We start from the raw sequence: 22271 nt of genomic DNA, 5'->3' as shown, positions 1-22271 counted from the left end.
AGGTGTCTCGAGAAGTTTGTTTCCCCAAGGCTGAATTCATATGGATTGAACAGTTCTAAACAATGAGGAGGAAAAAACAAACCTACACTCTGCATATCCCACTGACATCTGAATTCATGCGTGATATCCTCTCGAGTAAACTCTTTTCTCTTGCACTCAAGCATCAGTTTAGACACACAGCTGCTCTGCTGTTTTGTGTTTTCAAACTGTAACGGTCTTCCAGGCACTTGTGGTTTCTGCCTTTGTTTTGCACACTCCTCAAGTTTTCTCTGAGCCGCTCAGTGCACAAAAGCATTATGCTAATGGCATGGTAGACATCTGCTGCCAGCTCAGTTTTTCCCGACGCGTTTAGGCATGTGTGTGACTCGTATCGGGGATCTGCTTTTCACTACAGTAGGTCAAATCTGTAAAATGGAGGCATACACAAAAGAATTTCAGACTTAACCGGCTGCTAGAATGTATTCATCATTTAAAAAAAGGGATGTATCTTTTACACGCCCATCATGAAACAGCATGATAGTATGATAATGCATTAGGTTCAGTGTACTGTGTGAGTTCATGACTCCCCCTCCCGAACAGCATGTCATTCAGCGCTGAAGGTGTTCATGTTACAAGGCATGTAGGAACTAACAGCTGTGTTTGTTAAAATGTATTTAGCTTTTTCAGCAAGAGCAGTGTGACAGAGGATCAGATCATTTTTGATGCCAAAAATAAGTAAAGCCATGAGGAAAAAGAAAGAGGAAAAGGCCTAATCTGAAAGCAAAGCACAAGAAAAATAAGGGGAAGGGAGCCACGTCGGGGAGAAAAACAAATATTTGAATCAACGCTACAGTAGCAAAGCTGAAAATGTTAATCTCTGCTGCAGAACAGTAAATACTGTATATACAAAACAAGCACTAGGTTTAAAATGACACGTTGTTTCTCATGAAGCAGTGCTTGAATAAATACTTCAGTCTTACATTAAAACTTATTTTTCTGAATTCCAATGGAGGGTCAGCATATGCTGTCTCAAAATGAACCCAAAATAGAAAAAGTTTAAGCAGTATCTAAATGTGCCATTATCAACTTTAAATATGTGTATTTGGAGCCCTAGCCCAAATAAAAAAACAGATGAATTAATTATCTGAGAATTTCATCTGTTAGAAAAGGGTTGGCATCTGGTCAGACATTACCGGTAGTTAATGAATTACAATTATATGAGGACATTCCAAATTAATGTTGGAAGCATATTGATTAACCTCAAGTTAAACTAAATGCTGTTAAATGGTGGTGTGTATCTTCGTCGGTTAGTATAATAATTAAGATTAACGATGTTTGAATAGCAGCATAGGGAATGGATTGCATTTTGATGTATTTTTTCAGAAATAACCAACAAATTATAACAATTCATTTAGTCTGATAGACTTCATAGCATAAAGAGCACACACATACACACACACACACACAGGCTTTCAATGCATTTGTATTGTGTGCCTCCAACCTCTACAGCAAAAGATTCACATCAGAGGTGTGTCTTGTTACGGCAATAAAAAGAACTACGATGTTGGACTATTTCAAAACATTTCACCAAGCATTACCGCCACAATGTGTGTCATGTTTCTCAGCATGGTTGTTATCTGGACTGTTGCAATTATTTATTCATCTACCGTGTCACTTAATTGAAGCCAGTTTTGGATGTGTGCAACAAAATGTATTCATTGAATGTTAAAATGCAATTTGTTAAAATGGCAAAGCAGAGTAAAGCAGCGTGTCCCTTTTTGTTTTTGGATCTGACTTTTAAACTTGTTCAACTACTGAAGGGAAAAAAACATGCACTGTATCTTTCTTAAAGTATTATACAGGTTAGGATTGTTCAACTGAGAAGAGCCTGTTGTACCCTCTTTGGTATAGCTGATATCCAGTGATGTCTTTGAAGTGAGACACTACGGTAAATGCATTCAGGCAGCACATCTGCCAGTGAGCAGCAGTTACAGACTGTTAACCTCAAGATCTGGAAGTGTCTGTGAGTCAACGAAGCTTCACAAGCTCTCTCCCCATCTGCCTTTGTCAAAGTCAGGCTAAGAGCCTTAGGTTCATCTTTGTGAGTGTAAGATCCACACTAAAGCGAGCTCAAGCACGGCAACCAGACCCTGGCTGTAAGGTAAGAAAACTGAAAATGAAAGGAAGAACTAATAGTTTTAAGGCTTTTGTAGTCAATAGTGCGTTAATATTATCGTTACTCTTGCAGAGCCTGTGTAACCATCCTGCTGGCTGTAAAATATTGTCAAACACTGTCTGTGTTGAAGTGACTCATACTGAGCACAGTGGTATTAATGTTGCTGTTAAAGCTAATGAAATGGCGCTGTATTGTTATAACATCAGTGGAAGTAATGATTGCACAACGGCCTGACTCTAAAATCTGAGGATGATTCTGAAAGAGGATTATATCATTCACTAAATTGGCAAATTATTTCCGTAATTTTGTTTTGCTTCCTTCCAAACATAGAATGCACATTACCATTGCACAATGTCCACGCTGTGCCGTTGTTCGATAATGTTTTTAATGGAGCTTACACCAGAAAATGTAACACATCTTCCTGGAAAATCATGCTGAGTTCATGAAGCAGCAGGAAGTGTGTGTGCCTTTATTACACCTTGTACGATTCTGATTCAAAGATATAGAACATTTAAACATGAGGTTTTGTTTGTCATGGTAAATAATAAAGTGAGAGTAATTACACCTTGTTGCAAAAAACAACAGCAGCAGCAGCAGCAGAGTGCATACAGCACACAGTAACAGTAGCAGTAAGTTAATCTACAAGATTGTTGGAAATATTTGTGAAAGTGAGAATCCAATTTATGATCGACATTATATTTTCAGTTTTTTATAATAATAATAATAATAATAAAAATAAAAATATGAATTAAGTAGCTGATGTTGATTTCTTGTTGTTGCTGAATGACTTCATGCCTCCGGTATGATTCTCCAGGTGTTACTGTAATAAACAGGAAGTCAAATTTAAAACCCCTGAAGGAAAACAATTTACAGCTGACTGACATATTGTTGTGTTTCTGTGTTTGTGTGCTGTTTTTCACGCAGACAGCTGCCGGAAAATGACCCTGCAACCATTAACTCCAGTGAACTGTGCAGGCCTCCTGCAGCCCGGCTTCTCTCTGCTGCAGCTGGATGGGGAACTTCTCCTGTTTGGCCAGAAAGGTTGGCCCAAGCGCTCGTGTCCAACTGGAGTGTTTGGCGTTCGGTTTAAAGGTGGTGAGATGAAGTTAAGGGCCATCTCTTTCTCCAATGACTCATGCTACCTTCCTCCATTGCGTTGCCCAGCTGTTTGCCGCCTCGACCCCTATGACGGGCTTCCAGAGAGTTATCTCATCCACGGTGGCCGAACCCCAAATAACGAGATCTCGTCGAGCCTGTACATGCTGACCACAGACAGCCGTGGCTGCAATCGTAAACTGACCCTGTGCTGTAAAGAGAGAGAACTGGTGGGAGAAGTGCCAGGGGCCAGATACGGACACACAATGAGCATGGTTCAAAGCCGTGGGAAGACAGCTTGTGTGTTGTTTGGTGGCAGATCCTACATGCCGGCAGGAGAGCGGACCACAGAGAGCTGGAACAGTGTCGTCGACTGTCCTCCTCAGGTGTTCCTGTTTGACTTGGAGTTTGGTTGCTCCTCTGCTCACACTCTACCTGAGCTCAGCGACGGACAGTCTTTCCATTTGGCCCTTGCCAGAGAAGACTGTGTCTACTTCCTTGGGGGTCACTCCCTCACCTCTGACTCTCGCCCCCCTCGACTATTCCGTCTACGTGTAGAGCTTCTGCAGGGCAGCCCCTTGCTTTCCTGTGACACTCTTGAAACGGGCATATCCATCTCTAGTGCCATGATCACCCGTACAGGTCCCACTCACAGATATATCATATTAGGTGGGTACCAGTCAGACTCCCAGAAGAGGATGGATTGCAGCACTGTCATTATCAATGAGAAAGGGATCCACTTAGAGCCCTTAGAATCACCTCAGTGGACCCCTGACATCACCCATAGTCGCACTTGGTTTGGCAGCAGTGCTGGGGAGGGAATCGTCCTACTTGCTGTGCCCACTGAGGGAAGGCCATCCCAAGCGGATATGCATTACTTCTATCAGGTGAGCTTCCAGACAGAGGGAGAAGCCAGAGAGGGAGAAGGAACCCAGGGCTGCAGCCAGGAGTCAACCGATTACGACGACTCCACTCCTCTCGAAGACTCTGAGGAGCTCTACTTCGGTCGTGATCCACATGAGCTGGAGGACATTGATGATGGAAAAAGTGATCATTACAATGAGGAGGATCAGGAGGACGAATCACAAGCAGGTTACTGGATCAAATGTAGTCTGGGCTGTCAGGTGGACCCCAACACGTGGGAACCCTACTACTCCACTGAGCTTCACCGGCCAGCCATGATCTTCTGCTCCAGAGGGGAGGGGGGACACTGGGTCCATGCGCAGTGCATGGAGCTGTCTGAGACCCTGCTGCTCAGGCTCTCTCAGGCCAGCAAAAGGTACTTCTGCCTGGACCACAGAGGCGTGCCCCACCAGGAGATGACCCCACCTCGACAGGTCAAGGCTCTGAAGCGTACCCCCATGAAAGTTAAGGACAGAAAAACCCCTCCAACAGTTAAGATGTCCCCTGCCAAAAAAAGCTTTTTCAGAAGGCTTTTCGACTGACGTATCAAATGAAATAAACATAACATAACTCCAGTTTGTGTGTAGATGGTCAGTGGAACGCTGGGTATAATTAGGATGTTTCTTGTTGTGAATAAAGGATTGATGAATAAAAACATAATACGCTGATCTGTTCTCAATGTGAAACATATTGTGAAGAAAATAAATAATAATATTGCAACCTGATGTCTCCTGTCCAACAGATGTATGTATAATATCATTACAATATATCATTTATATTGTTTGACAAAACACAAACAAACACAATATTTTGTAGGTCTAACTACAATGTTTCTAGTTTATGTTTTTACCAGCTGTACAATAGTTCATTATAATTTCGTATTCCGTTAAGCACCACAGGTTTTATTTCCAAGCACTTTCTTCCATGGCCAGATGGAGCCGAATTTGTTTAGATTGATGATTAAAATGATGATTACTGAATGAAAAACACCCAATATGCTGATATATACTCAATAAAAAAACAATAAACAGCCTCAGATTCTGTCTTCATACCTGTTTATTTCAAATGTGTTTTCTCAAACTTTTTATGTGACAGAAATCTTGATATATCAGTGTTTCTAGTTTGCATTTTTATCAGTTGTGCATTTATTTGCAGTTATTTTGTAATCAATCAAGGACCACAGTGAAAATAATGGGTTAAATTAACACCTTATAACATTGACTTCAAGCACCACATGCCTCATGTTAATTATAATAAATAATACCTAATATACAAGCCACAGTCAGGTACATCTGTAATTAATCAAAAGGCAAACCAAATGAACAACCTGAACCTAAATGTCGTTATAGTTCTTAGTTATCTTTTTAATGGATTTCACAATCTGTCTATGTGACAGATCTTAATGTTTTATAAATCTCTGCAGTGTTTCGAGTTTGTGTTTTTGTTAGCTGTATGACAGTTCATTGTTAATTAGTTTTCTTTGCATTGTAGTGAAAATAATGAGTTGCGGGTGTAAATGTACCTGGATTTAAAATTGTTCAATATCAAAAGACAAAATGTTATATGAATTGTTTCATAAAGAAAAACAAACCAAAAGCTCAAGTCAGGTTTTTTATTTATTTATTCTTCCATAGGAAACAAGACAACAAGTATAAACGCCCTCCTCCATAAAGGTAACTCGTCAAAATAATGGTAAGTTGTCTGCTTCAGTAAAAATACAGCAGAAATATCTGAATACAAAATAAAGTAGTGGAACCTCAGTGTAATACAGTACCAGTATGCAAAATAAACCACCAGGGAAAGTCTCCAGCAATCCAAGTAAACAGTTCACTTGATATTAAGTTTAATATGGAAACAAAAAATGAGGAAATACATGGTGAAAAGTGAGCAAGTGTAATTCTGTGAATCATCCATCATCCATTACTTTGGAAATGCAATTCATTATGGCAAAAAAACAAATATGAGAAAAGTTGCACTCTAAAACGTGATGGTATTCTAGGAAAGTGACAACTACAGGATGGCATGTGAATATTTCACAGCTGTCATGGTTAAACTTATGACAGTAAAATAAAATCAAACATTTAATCAAATAGGAAAACAAAATTGCCTGTCGCAATACAAAATGATGAGGGCAGAAAAAAACGATACAATCAATCAATCAAACAAATACAGTTGCCAACAAATCAGTTTACATCGGGTCTTTCTAGCTCCCGCTCATCCCTCTCCTCTGTCAACCGTGGCAATGAAGAAATATCAGCAGAGAAGAAGTGCCAGGTTATATACACAACTTTAAAAAAATCCCTGCCAGCTGGAGAGTCCACGGGGTATTAGGCTTCGTAATGGACCATACTGTATTTTTATGATATCAACAAAGAGGTCAGTATATGCTTTATTCCATGTGAAGAATATGAATAAGTATCATCTATCCTCCACTGTGCAAAGGCTAAAAGAGATAAAAATTGGTTCAAAGTGACCTGGCATCCATTCTGCCCCTCAGGGATCCCACAATAAAGCACTAAAGTAATCTTTTTCAGAGGGCACTCATGAAACAAAGAACATTTGGGTCTCTGTGATTGCATTTTGTTCCAGCTCAAATGATATATTAATACAGTGGCCACAAATGTGGTCTTTTTAACACAATTTCCCACCATGACTTACAGCACTTTCATCTGTTTCCATAAATATCCTCTCTGTATAAATTCGTAAATGTGTCATATCCCTGCAATAGAATAAACTGTGCCATATTTCACAGACGGTGAAGATAAAAAAAGAGCAAGAGAGCAGAAACCTGTGTTACTTCTATTTTCCTCTGCTGTCCCATCTTTGCAGTGTATTAACTAGCAATTAACAAAACCTGTGAGAGAATAACATTTCCTTTTTATTTTGTAAAATCCAACATAAAGGATGATGTGAGTTTGAATTTGCAAAAATATTTATTTTAATCACAAGAAAATCTTATTTTAAAATCTTGTTCTAAATATCAATGAATTGGCAAAGAAAGTAAAGTTGTAAAACGTCCATATTACAGAGAGGCAATTCAATATGATACAACTTCCATGAAATCAATGAAATGTTAATAAAGTTCACATTAAAATCAAAATCAAAAGTCTTTAACTTCCAGAGAAGACAAGATGTCCTCGTAATCCTGGCTCTCTACTGGGTCAATGGTGGCTTGCAGAGCTTTGGCAGAGTTCTTGTGAGCTTCCATAAACTTCTGCAAGTACTTGGAGGTGTAAAGCCAGTGATGTTTCAACACGTCCTCAAGCTCAAAGGCCTTTGACTGACGTGCGTTCATCTTCCGGAAACGCCTGAAGAGCTTGTTTGCCGACTCGTTCCCCTCGCTGGCCCAGGCTCCTATGGATCCATCTCTCTCTATGATTTCAGGCACATGGGCCAGGGTCTTGTGCAGGTAATTAGTGATCTTTCCATTGTACCTGTATTTAAAGGTAGAGGAGAGAAGGTCGGCAAAGCGCTGGGAGTTAAAGCTGTAGCGGCACAGCTGCTCAGGGCACTCCTTGGCAGGGCAGGTGGCTCGCCACACAGGCTTCATCTGGATGTAGATGCTCATCAGCTCCCTCAGGGCCTCCCTCCTCTCCTCTGAGGGCACCAGCTCACAGACAACCTCGACAGCCTCTTGGGTCATGAGCCTGCGGGCATAGTTCCCATTCATCCTCATCACCGGTTTAAGCTTCACCGTCTTCCTCAGCTGTTTATCCAGGGCTGCCCTCCAGCTGCGCCGTTCCTCCCGGCTGGGTTTGACCTTTTTGTACACCTCCCCGATCTCGTCCTGGAAGATTTTGTAGAACTCAGTGGCATTGCCAATGTCACAGTGTAGTGCATCCATTGTGGGCTGGGTCTCCATGAAGGGCTTGGCAGAGATCCCTTTGACTCTGTCCCGCAGCTCATCTACAGACTCAGAAAAGGGGTTGGTTCTCCATATTTCGTAACGATCTAGGTTCTGTTCATGACTGCGAGTGATGGAGTGTAGCACCATGTTCTGAGAGGCCTCTGCCCGAGTGGAGTCACAAAGAGTGCAGACGTAGGTGGACCCTGAGGCCTCCAGGCCCTCTACCTCGCGCACCATCTTCTCATCATATCCCGTGCCTCTGAAGTGAAAGCGGAAGGAGCGAGGTAGTCCACCCATGGACAGAATGAGCCTGCTCTCTGTCATTGCATTACGCTCTGCAACTACAGGCCCCAGGACAGCTGTGAGTGTCTCGTGGTCTGACTCATCCACAAACATCAGGCAAAGGGGCTTACAGGACAGTTCTGAGTTTGGCTTTGGCTCAGTAAAGATGGTAACCTTGTCCTCCCCCTCGTCTGCCAGGACAGAGACAGACATAACAGTGATAGAAAAACGCACAGCCTTCTCAGGAACAGCTGGTCCTCCACCGTGCTTCTCGCTGACATCGCCCATGCCATCACAGGATTCCTTGATCATGACACTGAAGCCTGCGGTGCAAGCACTGTCTTCCATCCCACTCTCTCTCAGCCCCTCCATGATGTCCTCCTCCAGATCCTTTAATGCTGACACCAGAGCCACATCGTAGCGAAACCGTCGAGTGATGGTGTCAGCTGGGATGTCATCCACCGAGGAAGCCCATCCAGAGAGCCCATTAATAATGCCAACACTGCAAGATGGAGACACATTCCTGAGAGCTGGCTGCCATTCAAACTGGTGGAAGCCAGGGAGAAGCTCCTTTTCTGCAGCCCGCAAGGTGTGCAGGGGCTGAAAGATCTGGCGGCCGCTGGTGGCTTTGACAGTCCGGTACATCTTGTGATACTGGCTGCAACTCAGGAAAGTGTTGACCCGAATGGCTAAGCACACAGCAGGATGCAACCCAAAGCCTCGGCCTGCAGAGAGAGAGAGAAAAGGAAAAGAGACAGAGAGAGGCAAAATAAAAAAGGAAGGAAGAAGAGGAAAGGATTTATTGAGAGCATTATTTAACACCAAACTGCTCATTCCTAGTGCTTTGAACAGAACTGCAGTGTCTAACATTTCCTCATTTGATAGCCCACATTTAGAGTAATTTATACTGAGACAGAGAAAATCGCAAAGTTAACACCCAAATGCGAATGTATCATTGTCAAAAGCCCACAAGCCCATGATTACAAAATCCAATATTTCCTAATTTCCAAATGTTATAAGGGGACAGAGGGTGAATCAGCGAAGCTGGCAAAAGTGATGTATTGGCTACAGATGAAAACAGACACCAGCTGGCTTCTATTCCCCAGAGAGGAAGATGGTCCTGTCTGTGTAATTTGCAGATACAAGAGCTGCTGATGTTGTTTTGATTCGAACAGCCCCTTCACAAGAGTTGTTATTGTGCATTCAAGGGAGTGTGAGACTGACGGACAAGCAGGCAGAGAGTGAATGTGGGAGAGAATCAGGTAGGGCTTGAGCGCGCAACAGCGGTGATTCGATAAACAGAGACGGAAAATAGTCAAATGTTTTTCAATCAAAATCTTCTTCACTCTCTTCAACAGTGAACTTTTCAACTTATTGTTATTGATGAGTTGACTGTATTCATCGGAGATAGGATAGAGATAATATTGATGAACAAACACTATTATAATCGTAATGTGCTTTGTCCCTTTTCTTTGGCTACGGAGAAATATATGCATCTTACCTTGCATCGTGGCCTCTAGCTCATCTGCCTGACGGTGTTCATTCCCAGACCTCAATGCAAGCAGAAACAGAGTCTGACACACAGACTTCAGGTCGCCACCTTCCTCTTTGTCTGCGAACGCCTTCAGCTGGTTCTTCATATCCCTCAGCCGATGCTTCTGGGCACGACGGGTCAGCGATAGCAGGTGCTGACGGGGTCTTCCCCCTTTATTGGCTAGCAGGTAGTTGTCAAGTTCTGATGACTGCTGCTTATCGTCCTGTTCATCGAGCTCATGGCCCAGACAATGAGCTTTAAATGAGTCAAGCTTGACCTGCTTGCCACAGCCGCTCCTGGGGCAGAGCAAAGACAGGGAATACAGGGCTGATAAGAAGGCTTTAGCGGGCGGGGCGAGATCATCAACGCCGCAGCACAAGTTGCAGGCCGGGCAGTGAGGCCCGAGAACGTGGTTATATTTTATAATACAGCTGCGGCAGAAGAGGTGTCCACAGGGCGACTGGACTGGATCAGAGAGCAGGTGGTCGCACACCAGGCATTTGAAAGAACAGAGGAAGTCTACAGGTAGCTTCTCAGAGATGAGCTTGATATTCAGGTGGTCTTTCTGGCAGTGGGTAATGTTCCTCACCCACTGCTCTCTCTGGATGCTGGGTTTCCTCCATGCCCTTAGCACAGGACCATGATGATGGTCTCCAAATGGTCTCAGAGCCCTCCTCTCACCAACGGCAATGCTGTCGCCATGGTCTCTCCTGGTCCTTTTTGCCAGACTCTGCGCTCTGGGGATGGCTTTCCGCCTCTTCCTCCCAGTCCGCTGGAATGAAGGTTTCCTAGGGGAGCAAAGGTGGCAGGTGGAAGAGTGAGGTTTCCACTCAGGGACTCTTGTTCTGGAGAAGCTGCAGACCCCCCCTCCTCTTATGGCTACCACCCAGCAGCGATGGCAGAAGGAAAGAGGGTGGACAGATTCTGTGTCCTCTGTCACGTCCACTTTAAAGACTTTGAGGACGACACCCGGCCAGCTGGGAAACTTGCAGCCCATTTTACGCAGAGCACCTTTGCTGACCTCATCCAGATCCCCATTAACATTGTGCACCGGCCCTTTGACTTTTCGCAGGACCATTCCACAGAGACGGCACAAGCACCTTTAGAGAAGGAAAAACAATGCTGTCAAATATTTTGAAAGAAATGCACAATAACATTTACATAGTATCGTGACATTTAATCACCTGAGTTGGTTCATGTGGGTCTCCATTTCCTGTAGCTTCATATCAACTCTCCGGCCAGGGCCCTCCACATATTCCTGGCTTTTCCCCCCGAGGCATAATTTCATAACACTCCCTGGACCCATGCCATTATCGAACTCTATGTTTAGAGCTGCAGGAGGAGAGATCCCTAGCAAGGCTCCTTTCTCAGGCCGTGTCTCAGTGGGCAGAGGTGCCTTCTCCATGGACCTCAGCCTGAAGAGTTTAAACTTCCACTGAGAGTACTGAGAGTGGGGATGGTGGAGCTCAGCCGGCATGGAGGATCTGGGGCCGTCTGTCTCCAGGCTCTCCTCCGCCATGATGTGGCTTAGTCCTCAGACCCTGGAGACGAGAGGGGAGGAGAGGAGAGCTTAGTATGATGTATCACAAAAGTATGAAAATAATTTCAGTTGTCCATGAGATACACGGTTGTGGATGCTTTAAAACAATGCATTAAAATGCTGAAATATCCCAAGTGCCTTCTCAGCTTTGAGCTCATGACACAATCTAACATCTTTACTTGATTCCTGTTGAATTTATACACCAAGTACCCTGAAATCCCACTGAACAGAGAGTAGTGAGCCCCGACCCAGAGTGCTGTGTTATACCAAAAGTGGCATTTGGATCTTGTGTAAAATGCATGAGACAAGCATTTGGGGATCGATCCAGCACAAAAATCTTCATTTCTCCCATCTCCAATCCCATCGCTCAGGGAGCCATTGTGATTTTTTTTCCCTTTGACACAGCGAGTTTGCTAAATGGGCAACCTTATCCCTGCAAGGCTGTCAATCATTTATATTAGTCATTTTCTTGGCTGGAGAGCGAATTTGAGCCCTGGGAGCCTCCGACTGGCATTTTCAATGTGAATAATAAAATAAGAGATACAGGAAGCTTATTTCATAATACACACATATATTGACCAAATAGAAGGGAAAAGAAAACAAGAAACCCTCATATTGAATAAAGATCATAAAGAATTATTACAAACACAACATTGTTAAATCTAGGAGTCGTATTTAAACAGCCAAGTGCTCTTGTGATTTGGCACAGGTAAGATCAATGATACTGCTGCACTGACAGGTTATTTCATCTCCTCCCATAAGATCTACGTTCCGTTAAAAGTCCAGACAATAAAGCAGTCATACAATCTTACCATTGCACAACTATAGTGCACACAATCTAGCGTCTTTCGTGTATCCATCTTTCGTGTATCCATCTTTCAGTTGCGTGTTCTCCCTGGGAGGCTTGAATCTGCCAATACTCCTTCATTTCCTGGCTTTCTGTGTACTTGGCAGGCTGAACTCTCCTTTGAGACAAACAGCTGAGCCTGTATGCATGTGTGTCAGCTGCGCTCTTACCTTGTTTTTTTGGTCTCAGCTGGCATCAGCTCCCCTGAGGGGTCCTTTCCGCATGGGAGAACAAGGGAAGCCCTGGAGCCCGGCCCTACGCACCACATATACTGTCTACGTTAGAGCCTCAGTTTGGAGCATGTGTTACCAGGAGTTATGGTTCCATACACTGGGATTGCCCCTGTCTGTCTCCTTGTGTCTTGTATTTATACCCTTCCTTAGATGGGATCCCAACAGTCAACTCCTGACACCTGATGCATGCAGCTGATTTGAACAAACAAAACAAGGTCAACCCCAAAGCACAGTTGCAAACATGTGTATACACAGAATCCAACAGCAGACCCCAAATAAGCCACACCACACTGATCCTCAGCTGGAAACACTTCTATGTCACCTTTATCTCCCCTTTCTCATATCCATCTGCAGGCTCACCTCATCCAGGTGGCCTCTCTCTGATAGACTGAGAGACGCTGTTAAACTTATGAAAATCAGAAACAAAACAGATGATAGAATAAATGCACTTTCCCATCCCACGGACAAATTAAAAAGGACAGACATTATATTAAAAAAAATTGTTTAATTACAAATTGTATTACGAATTTGACCATACTTTTAAAAAACAGCTGGAATAAAAGAGCTGGTTACAAGCAATAACAGAACCCTAAAAGTCCACCGAAAACTGAAGGAAAACTGAAGGAATAGCCTAAAAATTCACTTTGAAGATCACACGGGTACATTTTAAGTGATTGTTTATCTTCTCCGTTTATCTATAAGACTTCAAGAGCGATGTATATTTGTTAATGTGCTGTTGTGCTGTTATGTGTCACTGAGTGTACCTGCACTGTAAATCCCGTGTGTCACTTCAAAGAGAGAGGTTGTGGTTGACAGGAACTCATGTGTTCGTATGTGAGTGTGTGTGTGTGTGTGTGTGTGCGTGTAGGTGTGTGTGTGTGTGTGTGTGTGTGTGTGTGTGTGTGTAGGTGTGTGTGTGTGTGTGTGTGTGTGTGCGTGTGCGTGTGTGCGTGTGTGGGTGGGTGGGTGTGAGTGTGGAGGCAGCAGGAATAAAGAGTCATGTGTTAGTATGTGTAAGAGTGTGAACAAGGCAGTATATAATATATATGAGGAAGACAGATGGACTCTTAGCAACGATTTAAAAAGGGCAGAAATCGGTGGAAAAAAATAGTAAATAATAGTATTTGTTGCATTTATAAAGAGTGTCATTGTCAGTCTAATTACTGCATTATTGAGACTTTTCCCTCATCCCACTTAATGTTTCAGTGTCTGTGACTGATGCACCAGAAATGCAGGTGGTGACTGCTGTGAATCAAAATGGTAAATGCTGTGATAAAAATGAGACATATTAGGTTAAATACCAATTAGCAATGATGTTTGAATATGAAGTGTTTATCTTGCCATTTTTGAAAGGTGAGTTTTCAAAGCAACAGCGGTGCATAGAGGCCATAACTGCGACGGGTCAAACAAAACAGGAAATACGTTACATTTTATTCCAAGGCAACAGTACTGTACTGTGCCATGTGATCCAGGTTACTCTCATTTTGTCCACACCTTGTGGTTATTATTTCCCAAAAAATCCTCTCTATTTAATGTCAGCACATTTCATCGATTTCTCCAAATGAAGTCTCCGTTCAGAATGAGATTGAATTAGAATCGCTTGATGTAATGTCTCAGTAGGTATGGGGAGTATTTGCCCAAGATCATTCTTATTTGTAATGTAGGGGATTAATCTGGTGTATTCGCCACAGGAGCCTGTAGCTGTTGCTTTGGATTTGCCAGCCAAGTCATTAGATACACAGTCAGTGGGCACCAAACAACAGTTGGGTCTCTCCCACTCTCGTCAGCTTAACAGGGGAGCAGGATGAATACTGGTGGGTTTTGCAGCTTGTATTTGGTGCATATGGTCAAGCGTGACCTTAGACAGCAATAGTTTATTTGTTTCTTTGTGACTTATTTACAAGGACAAATCCACAAAATAGTTAGGGTGGGAAAAGTGCTGTTTTCTAGACCTGTCCAAATCCATAAGAAACAGCTTGATACAATGCTTGACACAGTGTCCAAGAAGAAGCAAATGATGGATCGTAGCAAGATGTTCCAAGCCTATTTATAGTTGATATTTAGATTTATGATCGCCAAGTAGCCTCATGTTTCCAAGGTAAACGACACACCTAGCTCTGTGGCAGACGGGGACGGAGCTGCAGATGTCGGCCTGACAAACAAGCAGTGACCCCCTGAGACCCTCATCTCTCTGCGCCTGCTAATTGACTTGTTATTGATCAACTCAAAGACAGTCTGATTTATGGGGAAGAGGAGTTGTGGAGACAGCCACCTGGCATGGAGCGGAGTGTTATGAATATGATGCGCAAACCCTGGGGGACTGGAGGCTGCAGTTTAGGAAGACATATCGGAGTTTGCAATGCACCAGTGAACTGACATCTTGCACTATAGGAGGGGGTGTTTTTTCTAACATGATGAATCCAAACAACACCAGTGAGCATGCAATGTGCGTGTGGACATCAGCATGTTGCAGGTGTGAGGGAGGGATGAGTGGGAATATGGTTGGGGGAAAAACCGACAGGAGGTTTTGTGTGTTTGTGAGTCTCTGCTGGTGTGTAGGACACACCCGGGAACAAGAAGAAATATATATAGTCCTACTAATCCATCCTTGAGAAACTTTAGAATCATTACTGTTTGGCCTGTGTGTGTTAAACAAGGAGACAGACAAAGGAAAGAGAGGGAAGGTGTAAGAGGTGAAAGTCAGAAGGGGGATATAGTGGTGATCTTGTGTAAAGGAGTTGCGCAGCATAACAGGCTTAGCTCAGAGTAGAGAACACAAAGGGGCTTAAGGCTGATTGCAGGCTGTGACAAGGGAAGGGGGGGAGAGATCAAGCCTTCCAGGCAGAACTATGTAAGCCAAAGGTCTAAGAAAGACCCCCTGACAGCTCAAGTCACAGGCAGCTTAAGGAAGAGTGTCAATAGCAGAGATGGACAATGAATGTATTCCACAGCAGCATTGGTATCTTCTTCACGGGGAATAAAATGTCAGCACGGTCCACATTTGAATAGGCCGACCAAAATTGCTGCATGATATTTCTAAATGTCAGGAAGAATGTGGGCATCTTTGCGATTGTATTGAGGGTAAAGAGGGCATTTCGATCTCATATTTCCACCGAGTGTTAGGCAATATGCTGAGCATTGGCTATGCAAATTTTTAATTGCATTTTCATAGTACGTCCAAGAAGTTCTTCAGACTCGCCCAGCCGATTCTGAGTGAGCCGCCTCCCACCGGCCACCTCGTCCATCCCTCGTCTGGAGACATGATTTGGCAGATTAATACTCACAGAGGTAGACTTCAATGCAGAGCTATTCGTCAAAGCTATACCTGCCAGAACAAACGCCTTACCCAACTCCTCAAATCTCCCCTCATTCATCTCCCCTGTCTCTCCCTCTAAAAGTCTTGTTTCCCTAGGCTCGCCCCTCTCCTCTCAACCTCACCTCAGGTTTTGTTAATAATCAATTATGTGATTCTTCGAATGATGTGATTAATTACTGGCCCTCCCTCCCTCTGTACCACAGGTTAGTGTGCCTATAATCACACAGCGACAGCCAGGGGACAGCTGAGTTGAGTGATTCTGTCTCGAGACCTGGCGGGACCCTGTATGACTTGGCTGCGTCTGTTGTCGGCTCATCCTGACTGATGAGGCTTTAAGAGAGAGAAGAGACAAACATCACAGCGTCTACAAATAACGTCCCCCACACACTACTGTCAGCTTCTTGACACCAACAATATCTTCCATGTCCAGCTCGCAAAATATTCATTTTATTTGATAGTCTAGTCTTGGTGCTGCATTCATTCGTTCCAAGTCTTGCATGATAACTGTCCCTGAGGCGCTGCAGAGTAATTTTGGTTTTTGGACCGGTTCCATTCACCTTCTCTGTTCTGGTGAGTTAAACAATATAGAGAACAACTTAAGCTACAGCAACTTTGAGTGTCAACCTTTACAGAAAAATAAAATCCTGTTACCACAGCTAAATAGGCCATAAAGAGGTCAATAACGTCCAGCGGTTGCAGTGAATACATAGCGTGTTTGTGCTGGTGTTTACAGCATTGCCCTCTGGATGGCGAGATCTGCATCTCAGCAATCCAGATGGATGTTGATCCACTCTCAATACAAATCAAACTAAATTAAACCCTAAGCCGGATTCAGGAGCACCAGAGTTGAGTGGGGAATCAAGACCAGTGTCTTTAATTCTGTGTTAATTAAATGTAGATTTCCCTGATTGAGGAGCAGTCCCTCTGACGCCAGGGGACCTCCAGTCACATAAACATCCACTCACCGGATTTGTCTTGTGTTTAAGCATGTATTAGTCCTCGTTTCCCAAACTGTCTGGTGCTGGTTTACACAGAAGGTCTGTCAGCTGAGGGATAGAAGCTTGCAAACAACTCCTCAAGATTTCCAACATTCAGCATCCGTGAAGGGAGGATTTCTGGGCAAGTTGTTAAACACCTTGATAAGTGGGTTACATCCGTACAGTTTTCAGGTGAAATGAGAGTAATAGTGAATTCTCTGCACTAAATGTCACAATATTTGTCTCTTGACTGGTCATTCTCCCTCGTTCACTTCCCCACTCCCTCCCTCCGGCCCCCCTCCGTCAATGTAATGAGCAAATCATGGCCACTAGGGAGAGATGTAGAGAGAAAAATCGGTCCGATTATGTCAAGGAGTGTGAAAAGAGTTGCGCTGTTGTCTGTCAACTCTAACCCCACGCTGTCTGCAGTCTTCCCTTTCCACCGAACACAATGAGCGCTTTTCCCACACGTAGATCTGCTTATTAGTTCCCTGTCATTGAACTACAAAGTCCATTGTAGGAAATGCCAGGACAGCCGTGCCCTTTCCTGCACTAGCTCTGCCAGAGCTCAGACAAGGGTACAATGGACACAGTAACACGCGGCTATCCAAGGCTGATTTAGAGTGGCTGGTCTTAAACCAGACTTATAAAGTACAGTAATTATAGGAGGTAAAGGGAGGGGCTGTGAAGGATGCTGTGGCTAGGTGGGGGTTTTGGGAGGGAGGTTGTTGTCATTTGGCAGCCAGTCCAGTTGGAAAGAGAAATTACTGTTGGAGCCAGAGCCTGTGTGGTGGACCGTTTATCAGCCAGTCATCGCAATGATTCACGCGATCCAGCAGGGAGCCATTATTTTACCACCCTGCTCTCTCATGGCATCCTGCTGGTGGCGAGGATGATGATAGCTATGGGGCTTTATGAGCACATGAGCAGACATATATACAGTAATGGTTTGAGCACAACAGTTCTCTTTTCAGAATTCACAGTCACATGTATGTCTGTGGATTGGACTACACTGAGAAAGAATTGAGCAGTTGAGCCTAACTGAGGGGCATATGGCGTTTCTTCACTGCAGCAGAACACAGAGATGCCTCGGGAGGGGACTGACAAACGTGGTCCCAGTTGGAGGTGAGAAAAACTGGCGCTGAATACATAAAGATCACAAATACACCATCCACCTACTCAGGGAGTGCTTTGGGACCCGGTAGATCCGTAGGCATTGATAGGGTTTTGCATTTGCCGGTCTGCACGTACAAGCACGTATAAGCAAGATAATTCCTTTCTGAATAGTAAATTGGCGTAGTAAAGGGAGGCCTGTGATGGCCTTCTCATAATAACAATGACAAAAAAATGCTCTTCTTCTATTCAGACTCCCCTCACTCTTCCTTTACCAACTTCCCCTTCTGGTGCCCATGGGAGGCACATCATTCTAATATACACAGGCTTTCATCCCTTCACTTTTTGTGAAAGACCTGCAGGAGAGACAGAGACAGGGAGAGCGAGAGGCAGAGAGACGGAGACTGTTTATTCAGTCAGATGGTCTAACGTGTGTGGAATAGATTTCAGCTAAAGAAGAAGCTGTCTACACAGTCACTGTCTACCGGCAGTTTGCATCGGTGAGTGAATGGTGCCACGTCTGAAATCACGCCCTCATTGACTCATTGACTTTGCTCTATAGTCTATAGTGAGCAACAAATTGAGATTTTGAATGATTCATCATCATCATCACTGACAGGTGTAGTGCTGCATCATGGCAATGAGACGTCTATTAAGGGGAAACATTGCATTGCGGCATATTTAGCAACGCGGCTAACACTCTTCAGCCAGTCAGGCTGTACTTAAAGGTGCAGTCAGCGATTTTAATCCAATACACTTTTGTCAAATTCAGCGAGTATCTTCTCACGGTCCGCTCTGTAAAAACACTGTTTCAGCCCATCACCCACAGGGGGCGGTAGTGCTCGCGCTATCTTCCAGTGAACAGAGTAGAAGGCGAGTTAGCAAAGCACTACATAATGCAAAACTTTTTGCACTTAAAATTCAAGAAAAGTAAATACAGTGATAGGTAGCAATGAAGAATTGATTTTGGACACAGCCTAAATTGAGTATTTTTATTCATTCATCATTGCTTTTTAAATAATTTACTCATGCAAAATCATGTTCCCAAGATGGCTGCAACGATGTCTCCATATCAGTCTTTTGTCCTCTTTTTTTCCTCTTCTCGCTTCTCTTCGTCGTGCCATTCACTGTCATTGTGAAAAGGTGTGTGTGACTCCACGAGTAGAGCAGAGCCCATTATCGTAAATAGGCCAATAAGTAACTTCACACAACGTGTCTCCAAAGCAAGCACACTCTATATGCAAAGCAGAAGCACACTGTTAAAGAAACTGGTGCCAAGTGATTATATTTGTAATTTAATTTCCTTGGTCACACAGAGATAAGAGCAGCGAGCGGCTACAGTTGGCCAGGGATGAATAGAGTGATGAGAATGGGACTACAGCTTCATTGTCTGGACTGAGATGTCCGAGACGACACCACTTACGAACAAGGGTAGATATGGTGCATACGCAGGGATTTACAAGTCCAAACTCAAAGACACAAAAAGACAGCAGAGAGAATTCTACTATATGGAAGAACACCTGCACTCTCAAATCGAAGGGTTGAATGTAAGTGCTGGATGATCAAGAAAATATTTTTTCCCCCTGAAGCAAGCTCTGCCTCTCCCTTTCTGTCTGGCTCTTTCGCACTCAGTTCTGCTGAACAAGTGTAATCAGCAGGGTGGTGTGGGTGGGGTGTCAGTCACAGAGCGCAATGGCTCATTGCAGATTCTACGGGCGAGATGAACCGAGCTCCTGCAGAAAAGACGACTGAAGGACACAAGGTGTACTCTGCCGACAGCCTCTGTCTGTCTTCCTCCCTCTGTCTCCTTTTTCTGAGATTGTAGAAGTGCAGATATCAAATTTCCTGACTTTTCCTATTTTCAAAGAGTGTCCACTTATACTGATGACAATGCAGTAGAGTGCACAATAGTGCAGTGGTCAAACTCTCATTTTGAGTGCATCAGAACATTCAGGGCTATGGAGAGCTGGTGGTGAACGAAAGGGACAAAGTTCATCAAAATCTGACACCACGCAGAAGTTAGTACAGAAGTCGGGGTCAGTGGGAATCTGGTTTGTGACATCTCAAATCCTTTGGGATTCAGACGTTTTGTCCCAGAGGCATATTTTATTCACAGCCAATGCACGGAAACCTGTAAACATCCATTGAATTATCCCAGAAGCACAACAATGTCAGCGAGGCAGATTGTTCAGGGCTGCTATTGTAGAAAGAACAAAACTCCTGCTGAAGTGAGATCTTCTACATTGAAGTGTTCTGTATCTCCAACCAGATGGAGGTAATGTGATTCGTTGGTTTAGGTGGGATCAGTGAGCTGTTTGTTAATATATATGTGTATTTATTAGGGGTGTAACGATACGCGTATTCGTATTGAACCGTTCGGTACGAGGCTCACGGTTCGGTACGCATGACGAACCGAATATGTTTGAATAAAAAAAAAAACAGGTAGTCCCATTGAGATTAAAAATCTATTTTGCAAGATGTAAGTAACAATACAAGATGTAAGCAAGATGTAAGTAACAACACTACATAACATTAAGGAGCAGTTTTTTCTTTTTATGCTTTTATGTGTTGCTAAGAAGACACCCCAGAAGATGGGTCACTCAGGTATAGTTCCATCATTGTTCAAAGTCAAAGAATAACTTCATGATGTTAGTTGTAATGAACAAATATATTTTAAAATAAAGTACATTTCTCTGGCATTCATAGTTTTCTACTGTACCGAAACGTACCGAACCGTGGCTCCACTGTATTGTACCGAACCGAACCGTGGATTTTGTGAACCGTTACACCCCTAGTATTTATACTGTCTTGCCGTGGATGGAGGTTCTGTCCAGTCAAGTGTGGAGTATATCTGATGTGCTAATGACCAGTTATTGCTTCGTCCACGTTCAGTGTGAAAAGTTTTGATGGACTGTAACAGAGTCATTGAGTAGTGCAAGAATGGCAGTGTCGTCAGAGTATTGTATAATGATGGGTGAAGTGCTAGTATGTCATTCATGTAGAGGGTGTAAAGAAAGGGACTGAGGACACAGCCCTGAGGGACTCCGCTGTGTCCTCAGGGTGTAGCCGTAGCGTAGGAAACTGTGAAACGATTGGATGATGAGTGGAGGGATGTCCATGGTGAAGTTTCTTGATCATCTGGTGGCTTTGTATCGTCTTGAAAGCAAAGCTGACGTCAACAAAGAGTACGGTGGCGAAGTTGCCAGGTGATTCCAGATGTTGGGGGTGCGTTCGTCATTTGACCCCGCAGGTAAACTGGTAGTGGTCCAGCTTGTTGGGTTCTGAGGGTTTTATTGGGAACTGGTTTGATGGTGGACGTTTCCCAGAGGTTGGGAATTGATGCTGTCCTGTAGGATTCCCATAAGATGCAGAGGAGGACGTGAGAACGCTCCATAGCACAGCGTTTGAGCATTCGAGCAGGGGTGCCAATTTTCTCCCTCCCCTTGTTCTCTGTTCTCTCCTCCTCTCATCGCTATGTCTATTTCTCCCCTGCTGTTAAGTCTTTCTGTGTATTTCCTCAGCGTCTTGACTTTGAACCAAACAGCATTAACCTGTCAGGAAAGTTACAAATGTTCCGAGTGAATTATGTAAACTACAGAGACATAAAACTGCAAAAAGCATGGCGTTCTCACTTTATTTCATAATTCATCATGCCCTCAGATCGAGGAAAATAAAACTGGACTTATTAGGTAGTCTGGCACATTCTGGCTCAAAACCCTCTGAAATATGCTTGAGAATATTAATCACACTTTGTCTACCTCGCAAATAAAAATCAAACACACACAAACGCGTGCACATATTCACAGCTTTTATTTGTGTGATTTCATTCCTCAAATCAAATGAGAGCAGTGTCTCCCACATTTTGCCGGATTTCATTGCAAGAGGCAAAGCAATAGATGTTACACCAGCACCACCAAAAGGTTAAGCGGAAAACAACAGCTTGCCGTCTTCCCCTCCAAAATACAAACTTACAGCACCGATTAAGGATGCCTCGCCTTGGCAGCCGGCAAGTTTATTTATTCATCTCTATGAACACAACCGCAAACACAGGCGCAAAGAGAAACACACACTTGGGGGATGGGGATGGTGGCAGTGCAGCATAATTAGTAGGACATGGCTGTATAATTGGTCTCTAATTGATATGAAGAGCAGTGGTTTATCCCGGGTTGTGTTCGACATATGCTGCCGGCCACCGGCAGGAAACGCTGGCGGCCTGCTCAATCTTGGTGCCATCTTCTGACTGATGTCTCTGTAGCAAATGCCCTTCAACAATCAGTACTCACAATCTCTCTGTGTCTATCAGGCCACCTGTCTATCAGTGCGTAACATTTTCTACCATTCATCTGTCGTTTCACCCTTTGTGCCGAAACGTCTCACTATCTCGGTCTTTCTATCTGCACATTGGTTTGGCCTCTCTTTCTATGAAGGC

General features: G+C 43.7%; 2 protein-coding genes across 2 annotated transcripts; one reads left to right on the top strand and one right to left on the bottom strand.

The window, feature by feature from the left end:
• Positions 1-3093: 3093 nt before the first annotated feature.
• rag2 (recombination activating gene 2) lies at positions 3094-4695 on the top strand (the record flags this gene model as incomplete). Its single annotated transcript, XM_079277579.1, has 1 exon — positions 3094-4695. One exon carries the CDS (start codon positions 3094-3096, stop codon positions 4693-4695), a length of 1602 nt encoding a protein of 533 aa, XP_079133705.1.
• A 2558-nt stretch (positions 4696-7253) lies between these two features.
• Positions 7254-11335, bottom strand: rag1 (recombination activating 1; the record flags this gene model as incomplete). Its single annotated transcript, XM_079278556.1, has 3 exons — positions 7254-9007; positions 9784-10916; positions 11001-11335. 3 exons carry the CDS (start codon positions 11333-11335, stop codon positions 7254-7256), a joined length of 3222 nt encoding a protein of 1073 aa, XP_079134682.1.
• Positions 11336-22271: the final 10936 nt, after the last annotated feature.

This window comes from Melanostigma gelatinosum, assembly GCF_949748355.1.
Source record: "Melanostigma gelatinosum genome assembly, chromosome: 1".
Lineage (NCBI taxonomy): Eukaryota > Metazoa > Chordata > Actinopteri > Perciformes > Zoarcidae > Melanostigma > Melanostigma gelatinosum.
Note: the sequence above shows the minus strand (reverse complement) of the source record. Positions and strands in the feature narration are given on the sequence as shown.